The sequence below is a fragment of the Neopsephotus bourkii genome, unplaced genomic scaffold (genome assembly GCF_033783945.1).
Source record: "Neopsephotus bourkii isolate Nb327-2 ecotype Australia unplaced genomic scaffold, CSIRO-AGI_Nbou_v1 NB_53, whole genome shotgun sequence".
NCBI lineage: Eukaryota > Metazoa > Chordata > Aves > Psittaciformes > Psittacidae > Neopsephotus > Neopsephotus bourkii.
The window spans coordinates 4939263-4959770 of record NW_026900570.1 but is presented as its reverse complement, the minus strand read 5'-3'; the positions used below and the strand labels follow the sequence as shown (position 1 = coordinate 4959770).

At 37.1% G+C, this 20508-nt stretch overlaps 1 protein-coding gene across 2 annotated transcripts in view; it reads left to right on the top strand.

Moving 5' to 3' along the window:
- Positions 1-1028: 1028 nt before the first annotated feature.
- Positions 1029-20508, top strand: part of NCAPG2 (non-SMC condensin II complex subunit G2) — a 45325-nt gene continuing 25845 nt past the window's right edge. Inside the window, exons 1-11 of one of the 2 annotated variants that reach the window (XM_061349294.1) lie at positions 1029-1166; positions 2020-2110; positions 5852-6043; positions 7058-7172; positions 7656-7813; positions 8660-8794; positions 12159-12253; positions 13013-13082; positions 13745-13831; positions 15393-15488; positions 19714-19839. In XM_061349294.1, coding sequence (XP_061205278.1) covers positions 2027-2110; positions 5852-6043; positions 7058-7172; positions 7656-7813; positions 8660-8794; positions 12159-12253; positions 13013-13082; positions 13745-13831; positions 15393-15488; positions 19714-19839 — 1158 coding nt within the window. In that variant the 5' untranslated portion in view covers positions 1029-1166; positions 2020-2026. Of the gene's footprint in view, positions 1167-2015; positions 2111-5851; positions 6044-7057; positions 7173-7655; positions 7814-8659; positions 8795-12158; positions 12254-13012; positions 13083-13744; positions 13832-15392; positions 15489-19713; positions 19840-20508 lie in introns of both variants that reach the window. The other variant, XM_061349303.1, reaches the window with a different exon arrangement.

Below are 20508 nucleotides of genomic sequence, written 5' to 3'. Positions count from 1 at the left end.
CCCCTGCCACGAGCAGGGACACCTTCCACTAGACCAGGTTGCTCAAAGCCCCATCCAACCTGAGGCTGAAATGGAACATTTATCAACATTTATCCTTGGGCAACCTGTTCCACTGCCTCACCACCCTCACTGTAAGGAAGAAGGCATACTGTTTCTTAAGCCTATACATTAATTTAACTGAACATGTCATAGCTCCATTTAAAGGCATTGAGACTTAAGAGGTAGCTACAGATAGGTAACACCAAGCTCATATGTAAATTTACTCCTTGTCACCTCCCTCAGGTTAACTAATGGGATGCTCCGGCAGGGAAAAATGTGTGTTTGACAACTTTTATTGAAAGCGAAAGCAATGGAGAAGCATTTCGGCGTACGCAAATGTAAAGAAACGCAGCCTGCACCCAAGCTCCTTCCTGATGTATGGGCTGCAGCAGCACGGGTGTGCCTGTTATTGGGCCTGGCCTCTCCAGTGACATTTACTAACTGGCGCATATTCCCCATTCCAGACCCTCCGGTCCTCCCGCCATCCCGGGGCAACAGCCCGTCCTTCAGCCCCCTGCTCCACCAAAGGTGGTCGTGGGATGAGAACAGCGGCGGGGAACCGAAAGTCACCCCGGCGGTACCTGACTGAAAAGAGTTCTCCCCTCCGCGCAAACGCTATAAGGCGTCTTTTGAACGCGATCCCGCACCGGGGCTGCACTGCTAAACCCCGGGCTGTCGCCTGCACCGGGTCCCGCTCACTGCCACAAGCCCCGTCACTTCGGCTACAGCCCCGCCACCGCTGGGCGCCGGCAGGAGGCGGGACCCGAGCTCTCGCGAGACGTGAGCTCTGCGGCGCGCGACCTCCCGCCCCGCCCTCAACGGCCGCCGCGGGAGAATTCGAAAGTGCCGGCAGCGCGCGCGCGCGCGCTTCAGGGCCTGGCCACGGCCTCACTTCCGTGTGAGCGCGGGGCAGAGCTGCCGCCTCTTGCGAGCGGTACAGGGGTTGGGGCCGCTTCCGGCGGCGGGGCATTGACACGGGAGGGTCTCGCCTTGGGCAGTGCTGCTGAGAGGAGCCGGCTCTCCGTCTGCATACCCGGCCGGTTGTTTCCCTCCTGTGCAGGCAGCTCCGCGCTGTTTGTAGACGTAACCCGTTGGTCGATGAGGACTTCTGTCTGAGGGAGCGCTAGGTAAGTGGCGTGTCTCTCTTACCACTTGCTCCTTGGGGTGCGTGCGTCGTTCTGTGCGACTGGGCCGTGGACATGGGGACGGCCCGGCGAGCGGACGGCCCCTGGCTAACCCGGACCGTGCCCCGGGCAGGCACCCGCCCCGCTGTCAGAGCTTCATACGCAGTAAGGGGTGCATGAGGCGGTCTGCAATTGGTAGGGGTGGGAAAAGCACATCAGGAATCACCTAGGATGAAAGACACGTTTAGGTGTGTAAATTAAGCTCTCTGTGTCAGGAAGTGTCTTTGCACTTTTCCCATAGCTTTTACCTGACAAGAAAGAAAAGGAGAGAATAACCTGCCACCCATGAGTGGAATCGCAGAATGGTTTGTGTTGTAAAGGACCTTAAAGCTAATCTAGTTCCAGCTGCCCTGCCATGGGCAGGGATACCTTCCAGTAGACTAGGTTGTGCAAAGCCCCTTCCAACCTGGTCTTTAACACTGCCAGAGATTTACTTTTCACAAAAGTAAATGCTGTCATAGGGAAGGATGGCTACCTAAACAGGGGAGTGTGCTGGATCATACACTTCTTAAAAGTCAAAGTATCCATTAAAACATTCTTCTGTTTTAAGACTTGTTAAGTAAAAAAACCCAACAAATCTACAGAGAAAGCATGCAAGTACTGCAGCCTAGTGTTACGAATCTAAATGATCATTCAGATAACTATAAAGTATTTTGGAGGGGAAAACCTTTTCTGTTTATGACCATGTAGATGAAGAATGTAAGTTCATACATTCTTCACTGAGACCAAACACGATCTTATTTTGAGAAACAGCATTTTCTCTGAACGTTTTGTTTTGTTTTGTTTATGAAGCAAGGAAAAACATGACCACAATGAAGCGTGAAGCATTTTTAGAAATTGTATCTAAGGATTCAATTGAAGACTTCTTGCGTTATACTCAGCATCCTGTAAGTAAACCATGATATATGTGTGTGACTTAATAATATCTTAAGTCTGTTATTAGTGCAGAAATTTTGTGATGTAGGGCTAGAGATTATTTTTCTGGTACCCACAGATGTGCTAGAATAATTGCTGTAGAAAATAAGTACAAGTGGCACTTGAGGGAACATAGCTGAAAAGGTTGTAGAATATGAATTTTTGCTATTTATGAATCAATTACTTTTTAAAGATCTGGTTGTTGCACATGCAGTTTACTTTTTCTTTTTTTAGAATGATTAATACTGTGGTAATACTAAAAAAAAACTATTAAGTTGATGTTGATGAAGTGTTCATGGGTTGTTTTTTTTATTTCATGTATAAAAGAATTTACTTCTGTGTAGTAAGTATGAGCTAATATGCAAACATAGCAGAGTCATGTTTCACTAGTATTTGTTGATTCATTTGATAGTTTAGGCTGCCCTCTTATTCTTTAGTGTGTGTGTAATTTTGCTTTATAGTTCTTTTTATCTCTGAATAATGTAGACATGGAATAGGTTGCTCTCTAAATGAGTGTAGAGAGAAGCTGGAGGAACAACAAAACAAAGCCACTGAAATGTACTAATTAAAAGTTCATTCTCATATTGTGTAAATAATATTGCATAGTAATATGAAATAATGTGTGTTTTCTACCACACTTCAGTCTGTCTAGTGTTAAGGTAAGCACAATTTCTTAATAAATGCTATTGTTAGACGAGTTTTTTTAAGGTTTCCAATCAGTGTTATCCTCGTACTACCTGTATCAGGAAGTGGATCAGTTGACCTTGATGTCCACAAAGGAATGAACTGATTTACTGATGTAGCAAATATGTTAAATATGATTTCTATGATGGGGATCATATTTGCTGTAATAAGCTTAGAAATGTTTGTTTCCCAAATGTCATTGAATCTCTTTTTCCAAGAAATTTGCTATTTATTTCATTTGCACTCCCACGTGTAGCTATAGATGGCAACTGTAGTACAAGATTGCCTTTGCTTGAAGTCTGCTTCTTGTTTTTTTTCCCCCAAATCTAAACACTTTAACAGTAAACTTTTCTGTTTAAGATAACATATAGTACTTTGCTTCCTTTGAGATTAATTTGGTCATGTTGGTTCTGCCATTGTCACCCAGTAATCTATTTTAACATATCTTGGTCTACTTGGATTACAAATTGATTTTTTTCATCCTTTTACTTTTCATCACCAACTCACAGGAGTTGTCTTGCAGCAGTTTTCAGCTATTGCCAATATTGCTGGAAAGTGTGAGTTGCCAGCTATAATGAGTATATTGATTTAAAACTGTCTTCATGTCTTCATAGCATAAGGGAACTGAAACCTTCAGATTTTTTTTTGATTGTAGGAGATGATATTTTGATATATAAATGTAGAAAGAAGAGGAAAGTGTGATTAGAGACTCACTGCTTTCCTTAGTTTTCATATTGTATTTATGCTCCATTTCTTCTATTTTGAGCTCTACCCTCATAATTTGCCTTTTAATTTGTTTTTACAGTTCTGCTCTTAGCACCACTGCTTCTTTCAGTGTTTCTCATCCTACACCCCACCCTTCCCCTTCAATTTTCCTCTTCCCTCCCTTCAATATTTTGTTTCATTCACATTTTGTAAAATCCAGGGGTTTGCCAATTTTCAAAGTTTGCCTTGGTCTTTTAACTTATTTTTCTTTGCAATCGTTTTAAAATATTACTGCATTGTGGCATTGTTCACTGAGGTCTTTATCAGGTGTTGCTAACTTTTTCCGTTAAACCTGTTCTTCATTCAAGAAAATACATTATTTCTTAGGAAAATAGGAATCATATATATGGCTATCATTTGATGACATCCTTTTTCCTCATAGGCTTTGAAATAATTCTGTTTCCTATTGTCTTAAAGAAAGATCAGAAAGCTCTAGTCATCTTATGAATTCATTCATTTTGTTCAAAACAGTAGGATCTTAATATCCTGTCTTTTGGGTTTGTTTGAAGTGGAGGGCTGAAGAACTCCCTGTGTGGGCTCTGGTTTATTGTATTTATTTCCAGCTGTATAGGATAGAAATTCTGGTATAAATATGTAACAGGATCTTTCTTCTTATACCCTTTTGAGATCCTTCTAATGCTTAGTGCTGCTTCTTTCATTATTTTCTGGTTTTCCTTTCTCCTTGAACTTTAATTTTTTTCTTTTGGATTTCTGTTTTTTAAATGTATCTGCAAACTAAAACTATTTATATTTCAAGATCATGGACATTCTTCCTCTTTCCTCCAAAAAATTTTTGATCTGATAAACCTTCACTTCAGTACTGCAAATTGCATCTCGGAAATTACCTGTACTTCTCTTTGGCTGTGTTTGTTCTTTCCTCTCATCTTTTCTCTGCCTATTCCCTTTCCTAGCAGGTTGCCTACCCTTTTTTGATGCTACAAGCTTTTTGTGTCTGAGGTAAATTCTTCTAGCAAGCTTCTTCTGAGGAAATAGTTCAGATCAGTTTCTTAGCCAAGTCTCTTACAGAGACTAATAGTTGCTTCCCATTCAGTAAAGCATAAGAGGGAAGTCTGGGGTTAATGGTTTGATGGGGGGACTTCAAAATAGTGCAGTGTACAGAGCACTGTTGTATGCAGGTTATACCTCAAATCCCCAGTGCTGTCCTTATGGCTGTACTGGCATTTCTAGTCCTTGCATAAGCCATCATCAAGCTGTATTTAAGATAGCAAAGTACTTATAGCAAAGTACTTCAGTTCTGTGCAGTTTGAGCTTCTTAGTTAAAGGTATGGAATTGTCTCCCTTGGGAATGAAATATTCAGAACACATGAGAAACAGGAGTTCATGTTGTGGGGATGTGATTTATGTTCAGTAATGTTGCTGTCAAGGGTTGCTATTACTGTTGCTAAGGACTGCAGTCTTAAAAGAAGCACTCTTGTTACATGATAAAGAGCTGAGCAACAGAATATTTTTAATGCTTTTTTTTTTAATAATAAAAATTCTAGAAGGTATTTAACTGCAGAGGAATGGAATTTAATCCTTAATGTAAAAAAGTGTTAATTTTAGGAAATGTGATCATAAAATCAAGTAGGTTGGAAAAGACCTTTAAGACCATGAAGTCCAACCTTTAACCCAGGACAGCCAAGACCACCACTAAACCATATCACTGAGGGCCTCATCTGCATGTTTTTTGAACACTTCCAAAGACAGTGATTCCACCACTTCCTTGGGCAGCCTGTTCCGATGCCTGATCACCCTCTCTGTGAAGAAATTGTTTCTAATATCCAGTCTAAACCTCCCCTGGTGCAGCTTGAGGCTGTTACCTCTTGTCCTATCGCTTGTTACTTGGAAGAAGAGAGCAGCCACCTGGCTCCATCCTTCCAGGTAATTGGAGAGAGTGATAAGTCCCCCCTTGAGCCTCCTTTCTCCAAAGCCCCTCAGCTGTTCCTCATCAGACTTGTGCTCTAGATCCTTCACCAGCTTCATTGCCCTTTGGACACACCACAGCACCTCAATATCTCTCTTGCAGTGAGGGCCCAGAACTGAACGCAGTGTTTGAGTTGTGGCCTACCAGTGCAGAGTGCAGGGGAGTTACTTACCTAGTCCTGCTGGCCACACTATTTCTGATACAAGCCAGGATGCCGTGGCTTTCTTGGACACCTGGGCCCAATGCTGGCTCATGTTCAGTTGCTCTCAGTCAGCATGAAGATGAAATATAAACCACTTCACTGATGTGAAATTGTGTGGTATCTTCTGATCATTCACAGAAAAAAACATTTGATCGTTTTGACTTGAATGAACTACTTGAAGAATTGCCGAGAAAGCAAAAAGAAGTACTATGGGAGAGACTGATGCAGTTATTGACAGAGTGTTTGATGGAGAACCCTGTGGAAACATGGCAGAGGATCAAAGATGATGCAAATAACGATTACATGGAAGTTGAGATAGTTCCAGAAATGGTAAAAATCTTGTAAACTAAAAAATATGATAAGTATTTCATGTTTTCTGGGAAATAAAATGTAATATTTCTATAGCATCTGAGAACATGCAAGTGTTATTAAATGAGGTGAGTTCCAAACATCACCGCTCTGCCCCATTCTGTAAAGCTGTTAACTGTCATGCCTGGGTTGAGCTGAACCTATGATTGTTCTATACTATAAAATATTAGTTCTACTGTTAATTTGAATTAGGAAAGGTGGGACATAGATTTTTTTAATTTTTTTATTTTTTCCACTAGGATTGAGTGACCTTTTTGTATGTCTTATTTCCAGAAATAAATGTTGGTATCTCAGCTGTTCCTTAAGTGTCTGGCATATACTATAAGAAATTGACAACCTTTTTTATTTTGTCTTTTTATTGAACAAAGATTGTGAAATTAGATTTGAAGACCCCTCCCACAGATTTAGCTTATACAGAATTTCTGACACAGACCCTCAGATACTGCCTTCTGCACTGTAATGCGCATAGTCTGGACAATGCTGTGGGAAAAGGTTATATAATTTAGAAGGAACAAAAAGGAATGCAGTGGGGAAATAATTCAGAAGATCTAGAGGCTTGTAGAAAATCAGTTATATGTACAGAGGCCTATAGAATCACTTACCTGAACTGCAGCCTGAGTTGCAACACCATGCTAATTAGGGTGTTTTTTTTTAGCTCTGAAATGGATGTGTGTTTGAGTGGTTTTGTTGCGGATAAAGTTTTTAATGCAGGAAGTGGATACAGCTGTACAGTCACCAGGTTATCTACTAGCTGGAGCTGAAAGCACTTTTCAACCTTTTTGAAACTGGTGTGCTTTAAAAATCTTTGATTTTGCCTCTTCTTAGTGATAGGTTTTGTGTGCCAGTATACTTTCTTCAAAATGGAAGCATAATAATAACTCAGCTTTGCTCTGTTGCTAAGGTTTATTTCTTGTACTTATCTTTAGAGTTTAAAATAAACTGCAGAGTTGTTTCCTCAACGTTTCTTTCTTTCAGAATCAAACTGTAGCTGTAATCCAAGGAGTGACAGCTGTCGTTTCTGCTTCCATACATGCAGTGGATGAAACTGTAAACTACAAAGCTCTTGCAGAGTGTGCTTTTATATTAAAGGGTGCGTACCTATCTGTTATAGAATACAGCATTATGCTATTGGAGCAAATGAGTGTACTAGGCTTTTTGTTTGACTTGACAGGCCTATGGAACGCAACTTACAGGGGAAAAGTTGGTACTGATGTAAGCTTTTACTTATGAGACAAAATTAAGGGAGCATTTACTTCAAAATCAGTTACGCAGTCTAGAAGTTGGAACTTTATTTTTTTTTTCTTTCTCCAAACTGTTAACCCAGTGATAGATAGCTTTCTTATGTTATTTTTAAGGCAAAACTTCAGTTTCCATTGTTACTTATCCAAAAGCTTGGCCAAAACTTTTGAGTTAGCAAAGCTGCCTAAATACCCACAGTAAGAATAAGCTGTTAAGATATGTGAATGTGGCAAGAGATGGTTGACACTGTGAGGTATATTTAGGGTACTAACAGACTAGTGTTTTACAGGAATAACTTGGTTCATCATAGCAAATACTTATTTCATTGTTGTAGGTATTCTTCCTGTGTTACCTGAACCTGAAAAAAAACTACAGGGTGCTATTCAGCACATATGTGAAATGTGGTGGGAGAAAGGCCTGGAAGGAAAGGAGGAGCTAGGGAAGACCCTATTTATCATTCTGCTAAGAAAAAGCCTGAATAGAGCTGCTACGGTATGGTGAAGCTGTATTGACTTCTAGATAATTACTCTATATTTCAAGAAATATTATCACTGCAAAATACCTTTTATTTCAAGTTACCTTGTTTTCCATGTCCTAGTGCTTCTCAGTTAATGAAATTTAGGGTACGTGTTGGTTGTGAAGTGTCTTTTTTTGCATTTCTTGAGTAAGTTGCCATTTGTAGAACAAACTTTAAAAATTTTTGGCATTGATTTCCCAAGTGAACTGGGATGGGGTTTTTTACTGTTTGTTTTGTTTGTTGTTTTGTTTTTTAAATCCAGTGACCAAGGTTTCAATAGGAGTTAACTCTTAAATCAGGTTTTAAATACTACATTCATTTATTCATAGAGACTTCTTTTGTGGGAAGCTTCATTTTCTGTTATTCTGTATCTGTCTACGAATAATTTCTTATTTCTCTGTTGATGGACTGAAACTCTTCTTTTAAATGTGTGAATTACTTGTAGTATTGTGGGATACATCTTTTGCGCTAACCCAATAAATATTTTATTTCTTTCTTTTATTTTTCCCTGTTAGCTGCTTTCATTGTATGAAGTTTTAAGAGCTTTCATCTCTTTTGCATGAAATAGCTGCTTTCTTTCTGTACTTCAGCATGTCATTAGTTATCAAAAGTTAATATTTCTGCGTATTAAAAAAGTACACCTTTTTGTAATTTTCTCAGTGATGTGGGTAAAGTTTAGTGATGATCATAATTTTACAGTCTGAAAATTTTCTGTCAGTAGCAATGCTTTTCAAATTCATTATTTAAAATCCACTAAATGCTTTTTCATATTGAAGCTGTACCTACTTCACTATATTGTGGGTTTTCTTTTTTCCCGCCAGGGTGCAGATATAGTTCGTGTATGGAATCTGCATCAGATATTACTTAGTTTTGATTATGATTCAGAGGAGATTAATGAAGTCAAGGACTTGTTGCTTCAGTGTTTTATGAGTGTAAAATACATTAAGAAAGAAGAGGTAAGCAAACTTTTATTGTGATTTTAAGTGAGTGGGCTTTGGTTACTTTTAATGGTTTTGCATTAAGCCTTTTTTTTACAGTGGGGTGTGTAGCAATACAAGACAGATCAGCTCTGACTCAGAGCTGTAAGTTGTTGATATTCTGTTTCATTTGAAAAACTCTATTCCTATTCCAAACTAAAGTGTAAGAGTATATGCCTGTGTCATCACTGAAGTTCATGTATCCTCAGGTAATAAGAACCAAGTGCTTTGCTTCCAGTGCATGTCCCTTAATACTTAAAACCATTCCCTGGTATAATTATCTTAAGCAGTTTTTCTGTTATTGGAGATGGATAACTGTAGCAAAATAATTTCCCTTCTAAATGATTCAGTTTAGAAGATTGCATTGCCATAAGTCTGTTTTAAAACTAGTATAAGAAGAGCCCAACTTTACAGCGAAATGAGAACTGTTTTATTTGACTACCCATGTTTCTCTCAGTGAAGAATTGCTGTATTGTAGTCTAGTGTGTAGTCTCTTGTGCCTGTGCACCAAGATAGTAGTTTCAAAGCTTTTTTTCTGGTAAGGTGACAAGACAACCTTTTGACAAGACATTGTTCTGGTTCTAACTCCTTCTTGCCTGCTTAAAATATATCTATTCCCTTCATGGAATAAATGAACTTCTGTCATAAAATGAGCTCTGAGATGGCTGCGTGATTGTGGCGGTATGGGGATATAGCATTGTAAAAATGGTGACAGCGAATGCATTAGGTAAAATGTTTGATAGACCAGGTTTTGGATACCTGACACTAAGTTTGTGTGGATTTTTTTTTGTTTGCTTGGTGTGTGTTTGCTCTTTGTGTATGTCTTCGGGAGTTTTAGGTTCTGCTTCTTTAGGGTTTTTTTACTTACACATTATATTTTAAGATTTTTTTTTTTTTTACTAGGATTGGGATACACAAAGGCAACTCCCATGTATCCAGGGTAAAAGTTCCTTTAGTGCCTGCAGGCTTGTCCTACAGTTCCTGAGAAAAATATACCTAATTTGTTTTAGAGTACACATAGAGCATAACTCCATAGCAGCTTAAGTGGATATAACTCCAGGGATTAATGATCCTGTGGCTGGCATTCTTATTGCCCTTTCCACAGTATGAATGCTCAAGCATGTGTCATGGGTTGATTGGATGAGGTAACTCATCAGTTGTTTTTTTCCGTAGAAAGTTTGTTTTTCAGACAGATGAACTCTTTGGACTGGTTCATCATATGCAAGGATGAAGGGAAGGGGAACGTCAGGAAAGTAGTATTCTGGTTCTAGATCAGATTAAACTGATACAGAATTGCACATTTACACCTCATTGCAAGATGATGAGTTCAATTTTTCTGCTTTCATGGAGTGTGCTGTTCAACACACAGTAATATTTCTCAGAGGCTTATTTTCAGGCTGCATTAGTGGATTGATCCTGTGAATTTATATCTGTGATTTATGAAAACATTTTTGTTCAGGTAGGACTTCCAGTCAGACAGCTCGAGGGCCCTGCAAAGCATGTATTATTCTGTTTTAGAGGCAGACCTGTTATATTCTCTTCCTCCTTTCTAACCTGTGTGTGCAGACAACAGTCACATATACCATGCCCACAAGCAAAGCAGTACCAGATGTCCAACGCTCTGTTAATGTATTAACCCCTAAGTTGACAAGTTCACAGTCTTATTCACCTATCACCAATTTACCTTTTGTGACCCTGATCATGTTGATAACAGTAATCATTTCGGATCACAAGCAGCAGATGAAATTGGGACAGTTAGTATCATTTCAGGATCAGGGTCAATCTGTTGAAACCTAAGGCACAAAAGAATTGACTAAAAGCTATTTGTGATTTTTCTTCATCTGTCTTTCTGCTGGAATTGCAGAAGATGAGGTGAGTTAGAGTTTGTCCTCATCTTTGCCTTGTTGAGGCAGGAGCTGTCAGTCAGGAGTCCTTGACCTTTGGGTTTGTCAGGGATATTGATGAAAGACTGTACCACTGGGACTCCCATATATGTATTATACCACCAAACCTGGAGACAAGTGACTTTTCCTCATTCTGTCTTTTTTCTTTCTTGGTAGAAGAAGCTCTCATTGACAACAGGAAGGATTCTGTCAGACCTGCAGACAAGAACTTTGACATTGTATTTAGCCTTCAGTTCCTTATGATCTCAATTACTTCTTGACCTGAAGACTTTGAAACTATCAGTTCCACCAAAGGATAGTTTCTCCCTATATGCTTTCTTCCCTCTACCCCATGGTATTCCAGCTCAAAGTGTGTCTGGCATTCTCGGCCTTGTTTTTACTTTGTCATAGGTCTGAACGTAACTGTTGGTCCAGCTCTCAAAGCAAGTGCCTTTGAACCTCTGCTAATTGTTCAGTACACCTTTTGAGCTTCTGCCAGTGTGCTCTTTATTATTGCACCTCCTTCTTAATTTTCCTGATTTCTTTTTGCCTAGGAAACTAACAGGTATATAGGACACTTATAACTGGCTTAACTCACCCTTATATACGATCAAACTTTTCAAAGTCTCAGAAGCTGGATGCCCTTTACTTCATGTGTGAGATCAGCCAGAAAGGCTGTCTGTATATTTACTGTGTAAGGCTCTAATTCCATGGGCAGATCTTGCTAATTCCAGAAGAGCAACAGCTTATTTCTTCCATCCAAGTACCTTTGCTTTCAAAAATTCTGTTGCTTATCAGTTTTATTATCAACATTTCTGACTCCCTAAAATGGAAGAAAACTAATTCAGGAAAAAAAAAGAAGAGTGTTTTTTTTTCACTTTTCTTGAATTAAAGCATCTCCAGGAGGTTTCAAATATTACCTTTCATGAAGCAGTAAGAAAGGAATTATCCTTGCAAATCAAAACGTTTATTTTCCTCAGTGGCCCAGCTGTCTTTGTTAAATATGTTTCTGCATCCAGTGCTGGCAGAGTTGGCACATTATTTTATTTGTATCTTCACTGTCATTACAGTTTCATCCTGGAATGATACTGCACTTGACAGAGCTCTGATGATGTGGCTTTGATGAGGCCTCTATATTGCAGAGTCCCTTATCATTAAGGAATACTATTTGAAGTCACACCAAAACAGAATGGACATTGAAAAACTTGCAGGCAGATGTGTAATCCACATGTTCATATGGTTTGTGTTTTCTCTACAGTCTAAATAACAGTAATGCTTGCATTCTGTTTAAAAACATTTTTTATCCCCGCAACAATCTCACGTATGCTTTTTTAAAATTAAAGGTGTCACTTCTTTTGATCTTTAAGCTGTGTATTTACTGATTTTTGAGGTGGCTTTTAAATCGGGTATTTGTCTATGGTTTGACTTCTCTTATTTTTCTTTTTTTCCTGTCTCAACAGGGAAGAAGGTTCTTGAGCTTTTTGTTCGGCTGGAATGCAAACTTCATTAAAATGATCCATGGAACTGTTAAAAACCAATTGCAATTCTTTCCAAGGTATGCATCACAGTTAACAGTTCTTAGTGATCATTAAAAGCTTGGCTAAAGTCTTATTTGTCTCACACTTTAAAATAGCTAGTATATTGATAAAATATATCAGAATCCAGAGGCCTTCAAATCTGCTGAGCATAACTACTGCATTTTTTTAGCAACTTCATTTAATAGTTGCTCTGCACATGCCTCTGTGTACAATTACAGATGTAGTAAAATGCTTATTTAGCATTAGCTAAAGCAAAAGGCTATATAAACTGTGCTGCATTATTTGCAGTGTTTCTCTGAGAATTGCAGGTCCATTTCACCCTCTGTAAGCTAGCTATTTTGTTAAGATTTTGTATAGAGACGTTCTAGTAAGAAGTGCCTTGCAGGATCATGGCCTGAGGACTTAACTGATGGATGAAAACATGTAGGGTTTGTGTTTTTTTCCCCTGTAATTATTCAGTGAAATAGTGAGGAATAAATTCCTTGTATTAAAATCAGAGGGGTTTTTATGCTTGCAGTTAGAATAATGCATAATAATAGAATAAGAGATATTTTGTTTGTTTCTTTAATAAGGCTTGGGTTTATTAACAGTTAACTTTGTCCCTATTAATCAGTGTAGACTTTGACGGTGATTTCATCTTGTAAAAAATAATGATAATGCACAGAATTAAGAATAATATTGGTACTTATTAAAAACTTCATGTTGTTACTATTATGAATTGTACATAGATCTGGTTAGGATGCTTGCTTGAATGTGTTTCCCATATGTTCATACAGATTCTTGATGGAATACATTTCAGAAGTTTACTTCAGGGCTTGGAAGAAGGTGTCAGGAGAATTTGTAGAGGTAATATGATGCTTGAGATTTCATTTAAATAGCAAGGTGGAGAAGATACATGACTTCAACCTCAAAACGGTTCCTAAGGAGGCCTTAAATTATTTCCTAAGGGAAAGGGCCCCTTCAGCATTGCCGGGGAATAACAGCATGTCACGTTGTCCTGGGTTCAGCTGTAACATTTGTTTTTCTCCTTCTTAGTAGCTGGTGCAGTGCTGTGTTTTTCATGAACACGCTAGTTATCTGAGTCATTGAAGCTTTTATTCAGTTATGTGCAAGTCTATATATTTGATAGCTAAAATATTTACCTGGTTCTTGTGAATTTCCATAGAGATCATCTAAAGCATAGTTACAGCATCATAACAATGCTACAGCCAAATTTCAGATACCAAATAATTCTTATTTATTATTTGGAGGTGCTTTTGAATACCAGACTTCGTTCTGAGAATTGGATTAATTGTATATTCTGGAATTTTGAAAATCAGTTTATGGAGACAGAGGCCCATAATGTGGAAATAGTTGAGCTAATCAGGAGCCAAGTAAGAAATAATATCCGTTATAGACTATAAGACTATTTTCAGTTGTTTCTTTTAGAGGAAAACAAAACTTGTTGCACAGCCTACAGTACTTACTGTTTTATTTTGTTAACAGTAGTGTGTGTATTTTTACTGTAGATACTTGAACATAACTGCATTCAGGACTTTATGCATCATGGAATTCATCTTCCCAAAAGTTCTCCTGTTCATTCTAAAGTTAGAGAGGTAAGTTACTGTAAAGCAAGACATGAACTAGTAGCATCAGAACCATATCAGTGACTATAAAGAATTTCCATTTCATACTAACATACTGTACTAGGTCTGGCTGGAATGGAATTACTTTCCTTCATGAAAGGCTGTATGGTGCTGTGATTTGGATTTGTTGACCAAAACAGTGTTGTTAACACCAGTGTTTTAGCTGTTGCTGAGCAGTGCGTGCATGGTGTCGAGCTTTGTCTTTGCTACTGTTCCCTTAGAGAGTGGGCTGGGGATGAGCCAAACAGCTGACCCAAATTGACCAAAGGGGTATTACATGTCAGATAACAGCATGCTCAGCAATAAAAACAAAGGGGAAGTGTATTTTGTGGAGGTAGCTATTGTTTTGAGACAGGCTGGGCACTGGTGTACCTGGGGGAGGTGGTGAATGATTTATTGCATTTTCATCACTTCTTTTGGGCAGGGGAAGCATGGGGTGGTATTGTCCTCCTGCCTTCACTTATTAAACTGTCTTTATCTCAACCTATGAGTTGTCTTGCTTTTCTCTTTCCAATTCTCTCCCTACCCCATCGAGCAGGGAGTTTCATGAGTGGCTGTATGTTGCTTAAGTGGTGACTAGGGCCATAACACCACAGATACTTGCTTAAAAAATAGCATTTTCTGAGAAATAATATTAGAACAAATTTTAGGAGGAGCCTGCTTATAGTTTTGCACCAGATTTGTCTTTGGTGCTCAAAAGTAAAAATATAAGGGGATTTTTCAGAGTGTCAGGAATAGGCTTTGGTGACTGTGCTCAGAGCTTTTCTTTACATGGAAAATTGACTTTTCCATAGTCCATCACAAGGAAAAAAAGTCATTCACAGGCTTCCCTGTCTAGCTGTAGCTGTGAATACTTGAAGTATTGAGTACTAGACGGTCACCTTCTTTTCAAACTGACCAGTGTTTTGGGTGGGGAGTTAGTTCCTATCAAGTTACATGATGTCCTTTCTCATATTCTGCTCTGGTCATCTTCTTTTTTGTATTTTTGTTTGTTTGTTTATTGTCTACATAATTCCAATTTCAAAATTAAATGGGCTTTAGTTAACACAGTTCTGAGTCGCAAGGTGTGCAGATACATTTTGTATGTATTGATGAAAAGCATGCATTACATTTACAGATTTGTATTTGGATAACTACAGTTACCAAATAATATTCCTTTGTTCTTAACAGAGAAATAGCTTAGTTATTTTTATTTGATAACTACATGGTTTCAAAGTGTTTCTGCCAGCTACTTTAAAACCATTTTTTTTACTGTAACAGAAAATGAGTGGTTGCTGAGAAACTGACTCTCTAGCCATGACTGGATTTCCGATTGTAGATTTTTATATAGATTTATTGAATCTACAAAGTTATAAAATGTTGTATTTATTGGATCTATTTCTTTTTTATGATTTTGGAGACGTTTTCGTATAATATAGGGAAACTGTTTGGTCTTATATAAAGGCTGACAGGAGATAACTGCACTCTTCTTGAATGTAGAAAGTGCTGTTAAAATTGTATTTTTGGGGGGGGATTGGTTGGTTTTTCTCAGGTGCTGAGTTATTTTCATAAACAAAGTAAAGTTCGTCAAGGAGTTGAAGAAATGCTCTACAGATTGTATCAACCTATCCTTTGGAGAGCACTGAAGGTAATTATCCTTTTCAGAAAATACAGCTGTCTTTATCCATCTACTAGATTTTGTGTGCCTTCCACATGTTCTGGTTTTAATAATTACTCTTAAAATGGCTATGGAAAAGAAATACCAGTGTGTATAGCATCTCAGCTGCAGTAGATTAACTTTGCAAGTTGTAATGAGGCATAGTTTGCACAATAATTTGTTAATGTAATTTACTACTTTAATCCAGTTTTCTTTACAGGTTACAGAGTGCTTTACAGGATTGTAGTAGACAGTGGGACTAACACGGACTTTTGTATTCTCAACTTCTCAATGAATTTTGTGCAATCTTGTATTCTGTTTTCCAAGACTTTTATTGAGTGATCAGTGCTTTATTGATCAAAGCCAGAAATGTTCAGAGGATGATTTAATCTCACATTGTGATTAATCACCAGCCTTAAAATACAGCTCAATTAATTTATTAGAACATTATTTTAGAAAACCTTTTATTCTAGTTTAATTGTATGTACAGATGTTCATGCTATGGATGTGTTTTTAATTAAGCATTCAGAATGAAATTTCTGACTTCTAGTACTTTTAAGGTAAGTGTGTATGTCTTCCTGTGGATTGCTTGTACAGACAAAAGGGTACCTACTACCATTTACCTACTTGGTTACACTGTATGATTAAGATGAACCAAGCTTCATTCTTCATGAACACCCTATATTTCATCTGAGGTTATGAAATTTTTTCAGTATGAGCATACACATTCCATTTGTTACAGCCGGATTAATTACTGGCAAGAAATTTTTACTGAAGTTTTATTTACTGATTGATCCTATAGCATCTTCCCTAACCACAGGAGAAGTATTTTAAGTTCTCAGAGTTGAAAGTATTTAAAAACAACTTCAAAAGTTGTCAGAAATTGATTTTATGAGTTACAGGAAGGAGTTTAGAACTGTTTGGTTTCAGTAGAATCCTACGGTGGAAGTGAGAAGGTGGACAACAGCTCGTCACTAGACCAATATCTTGTATGGCCTTACATTAAGGGTTGGATCCCATTGCTTTTTTTTCCTGTCTTTTTATTGTTGTTTGGGTTTGGGTTTGGTTTTGTTCTTTACTTTTCTTGACAGCTTCTGCATATGTAGTTAAGCACGTTAAGCTTAGACATTAACAGGCATATCATGGAAAATTTGTTGTAATATAGCAAAATAGTCTGCTGTGTACATAGATTTCAGAATGGTAAACGGAGGATTGTAAAAATCAAATGCAGCAATTACATGAATCATGTAATGACTCGATGAGTTAAGATTCTGAATTTAAAATGATTCACTACTGTATTTGTGATTGGTGAAAAGAGATGTGTGACTGAACATAAAAATTGAGCAATTTATTTTTGGATAGACCATTGTCTTGCTGTGTGACTTTTGTATAGTCATTTTTTTTGTACAGTGCCGGTGAAGTATTAGGCATTATATATATTTATAACTGCTGCTGTGACTCAGAAAAAACAGCAGTTTAAGATACAGAACTAGGAAGGGGAGCTTATAATTGTCCTTATTGTTATGGATTCTGCTCCAAAGTTTGAAATGTCAGTTGAATTTTAGATAACCAGTTTGATGCTCCTATTTTAGTCAGTGTATAGATCCCTAATTTAATATAGAGAATCTTGTTCTAGAACACTGGTTACAAAACAAAGGCAGCTCACAAAGGGACTTCTTTCCCCCTCCTTCCTGCCAAAAGGAATATACTTCAGTTCTAAGAATACAAAATATTCCAGAAGTGTTTGTGTTGAAACTACTTGATTTCATCTCTGAAATCTTTAAGCTGAGAATGCATATTTGTAATGCATAGTTCTCTGTCTTTTCCTAAATTGCTTGTTTTGCAGATACTTAGATCAGGAAGCTTTCTTTGTGGCTTTCATCTACACATTTTATAAGGCATTAAAGTTTTTATAATATAAGCCCTTATGTAACTTCGTAATCTTTTGTCATGTCTTTATTATGAAAAATCTCGTGAAAACACAGCAGAGATAGTTGTGCAGTGAGTGGTTATTAGTATAAGAAGCTGTATAAATATAAAAATACGGATATTTATTGTGAAATAAGTAGTGATTAAGCCATTTCTTATCAAGCTCAAAAAGTCAAGAACCTCTCCTCTGGGAAATTGGGATGTTGAAGAAAGTGGTTCCTTTAAAGTGGCTTGTTTGGTTGATTCTTTTAAACTAACTTTTAGTGTTGAAAACCAGTGTTTTGAATAATTGAATTTCAGGAACTAAGACCAGAGAAACTTAAAAGAAAGCTCTGCAAATGAACTGAATGAAAAGAAAAAGTTGTTTAAAAAGGTTCTCAAATTACTCGTAATAGTACAGCCATAAAGGTAAAGAAACAGTCATTGAAACAACGGCAGGCTCCGCTTGCATGAAAAAGTCAGTGTGGAATAAAATAGGATATGAATTTACAGTCCTGGATTCTATCTCTGTGAAGACATTTACTTAACTATGAGCTTGAAAGTGCAAATATATTTGGGATAAATTCCAATTAATTAAAGGCAGGAATTTAAACTTTGGATACTCAGTTCAGAATTAAAGTAAGCTTAATGGAATTCAGTGTAATATACTTAAAAAGTTTATGAAAATTAACTTTCTGGAATGGCTGCCGTAGACAAGGTCTAGGTTATTGCACAAAACCATACTTGAATTAATTTTCACATGAAAAATTAGTGCAGAAGAACTGTTTCACCCTGAATTCGCATATTAGCTTGTTATGCATTATCTCTTCAATGTAGACAAGCTCACAGTTAAAGGATTTTCAACAGCGTTGTAGAATTGAATTATAATCTTTTCATTTTTAGACTGTATTATTGATAATAAGTAAAACACAAGTCCCTAACTAAAGAATATATATATGGGCTTTATTTTCCTTCTTAGTATTACATCTAGAATTGCTATTGATTTTATTGGCTCAAAGAATCTCGATTTATTTTTTTTTCTGCCCAGAGATGTGACCCATCCTATGAGGAATCAAGAAGGAAAATACAAAATCAATTGTAAATGAAGTAATTCTTGTTCATTTCTTTTGTGTTGTTCAGTTTTTATTTGCCATTAGTTTATTTAGTTCTAAGTATTACATGGTTATCCTTGTTTTTCTTTTCCCTGCCTTTGATCTGAATGTCTCTTATGACAAGGGAAAAAGAAAATTGGATTATTAGAGTAGTCAGGAGGTTCCCTGAACTGTCTTTTGTTGTGCTGTTAAAATTAAGCTTACTTTTCTTGTTTTATTACAATGTTTGTATATATATATCATCTCATATACATGCACACACTTATTTTAACTTGAACCCAAAGTTCTTTCCCTCTTCCTCTCAAGAGACATCAGCACAAACTCTTATCATTGTATTGCTTGCTGTCTTTGATACATACAGCGTAGCCTGATGGTTAGATTACAGGTTTCTCCCTAAGATACCTTGAATTTCATTTTTCTTCATTTCATTGCCTGCTCTCTTTTTCTGTTCTCTAAGAGCCACAAGGCCAGCTACTGTTCACTGATTGAGTGTCTAAATATGCACTTTTTTCATTTTTCTTTACATTTGGATCTCTATAACCAGTGAAAACACATTGAGAACTATTACAAATGGTAAAATGTCTGAGGGTTATGAGGCTTGTCTTAGTTTTTTGATGTGCTTCCTGGAGCTCAGAATATGGTCCTATTACTTATGTGCATAGAGCAGAACTGAATATGTTTATGTTGTGTAAGTTACTCTCCAGGCTTGTTGGTACTTAGTTTCTAAATAGTGTTTTCTTGAAGAAATAGGCTTCAGCTTTTCAATTAAATCACCTGTCTCTAGGCAGCATTTTAATTAATTCAGTCTGCTTCAATTCAAGATTCTTGTATTCTGAAGAGGAGCTTTAAGTTCACCAAGAGCAATCCCAACTGCTTTTAATTTACTCAGCATTAAAGAGAGAGAAGGGCCTAGAGTGTGACTTTTCATGGTCATTGAAATTGATATTCTTTGAAATCTGATTGTATTAATAACTCGGATTTTACTGAATGGGAAAAATGTAAGGTAAAAAAAAAAGTAAATCATATGTTACTCTTAAGTTCTTCCATACATTTTAAAATTCCTCTCTTCCATACATTTAATTAAAACCACTAACTTGCTAAAAGTGTTTGGAGCCCAGTATTTGACAGGATATGCTTTTTGATATTAACACTCTGTGCTTACTGACAAAAAATTTTTTTTTCCTTTATTGTAACAGGCCAGAAACTCAGAAGTTCGATCAAATGCAGCATTTTTATTTGTTGATGCTTTTCCTGTTCATGATCCCAGTTTTAACACTGAAGAGATGAACAATGAAATTCAGAAACAGTTTGAAGAACTTTTTGTAAGTTTTAATGAACCTAAACCGTTAAAAATGAAACTTTCATCAAATCTAACTCAAAAATAAGCTTTTGATGCAATTAATATTTATGGAATTTCTGTGTAGTATGCATAAGGGAATACAGGCCTATGATGCAGAAAGTACAACAATAGTATTTTGAATTTCTGTAGTGTGCTCACAACGAATAATATGCACCATTTTCAATGCTGAAAAGCTAATATTTGAGATGGTTATTTATTAATCTGTGAATGAAAGATGCTTTTGAAAGATTAGATGCATGGGTAATGGATCTTCATACTTAACCTAGGATTCGAGAAGAGGGCTTTACAATTAATATGTAAACATTCAATGGAAATTTACTACTGTATTGCTGAATGCTTCTGAAATGAAGTGTAATGGAGATAAGAACCTAAAAGACCAGTCTAGATGGGTGAGAGTGGGCATAGTATTTTCATTAAGAAAATGTTTGGAAATCCTGAGTATGGCCTTTAAGAAGATAAACATCAGATAACTGAAGGAATTTCCAGGGATTTTATATTGTTGCGTAGGAACGGTGACCAGTTTAAACTCATATATGTCTAAATATTAGGACACAGATGCAAGACTAAATGTGAGCTATTAAAAAAAACAAACCAGTATTTCAAGAGTCCAATAAAAGAAAAGAATTGCAAT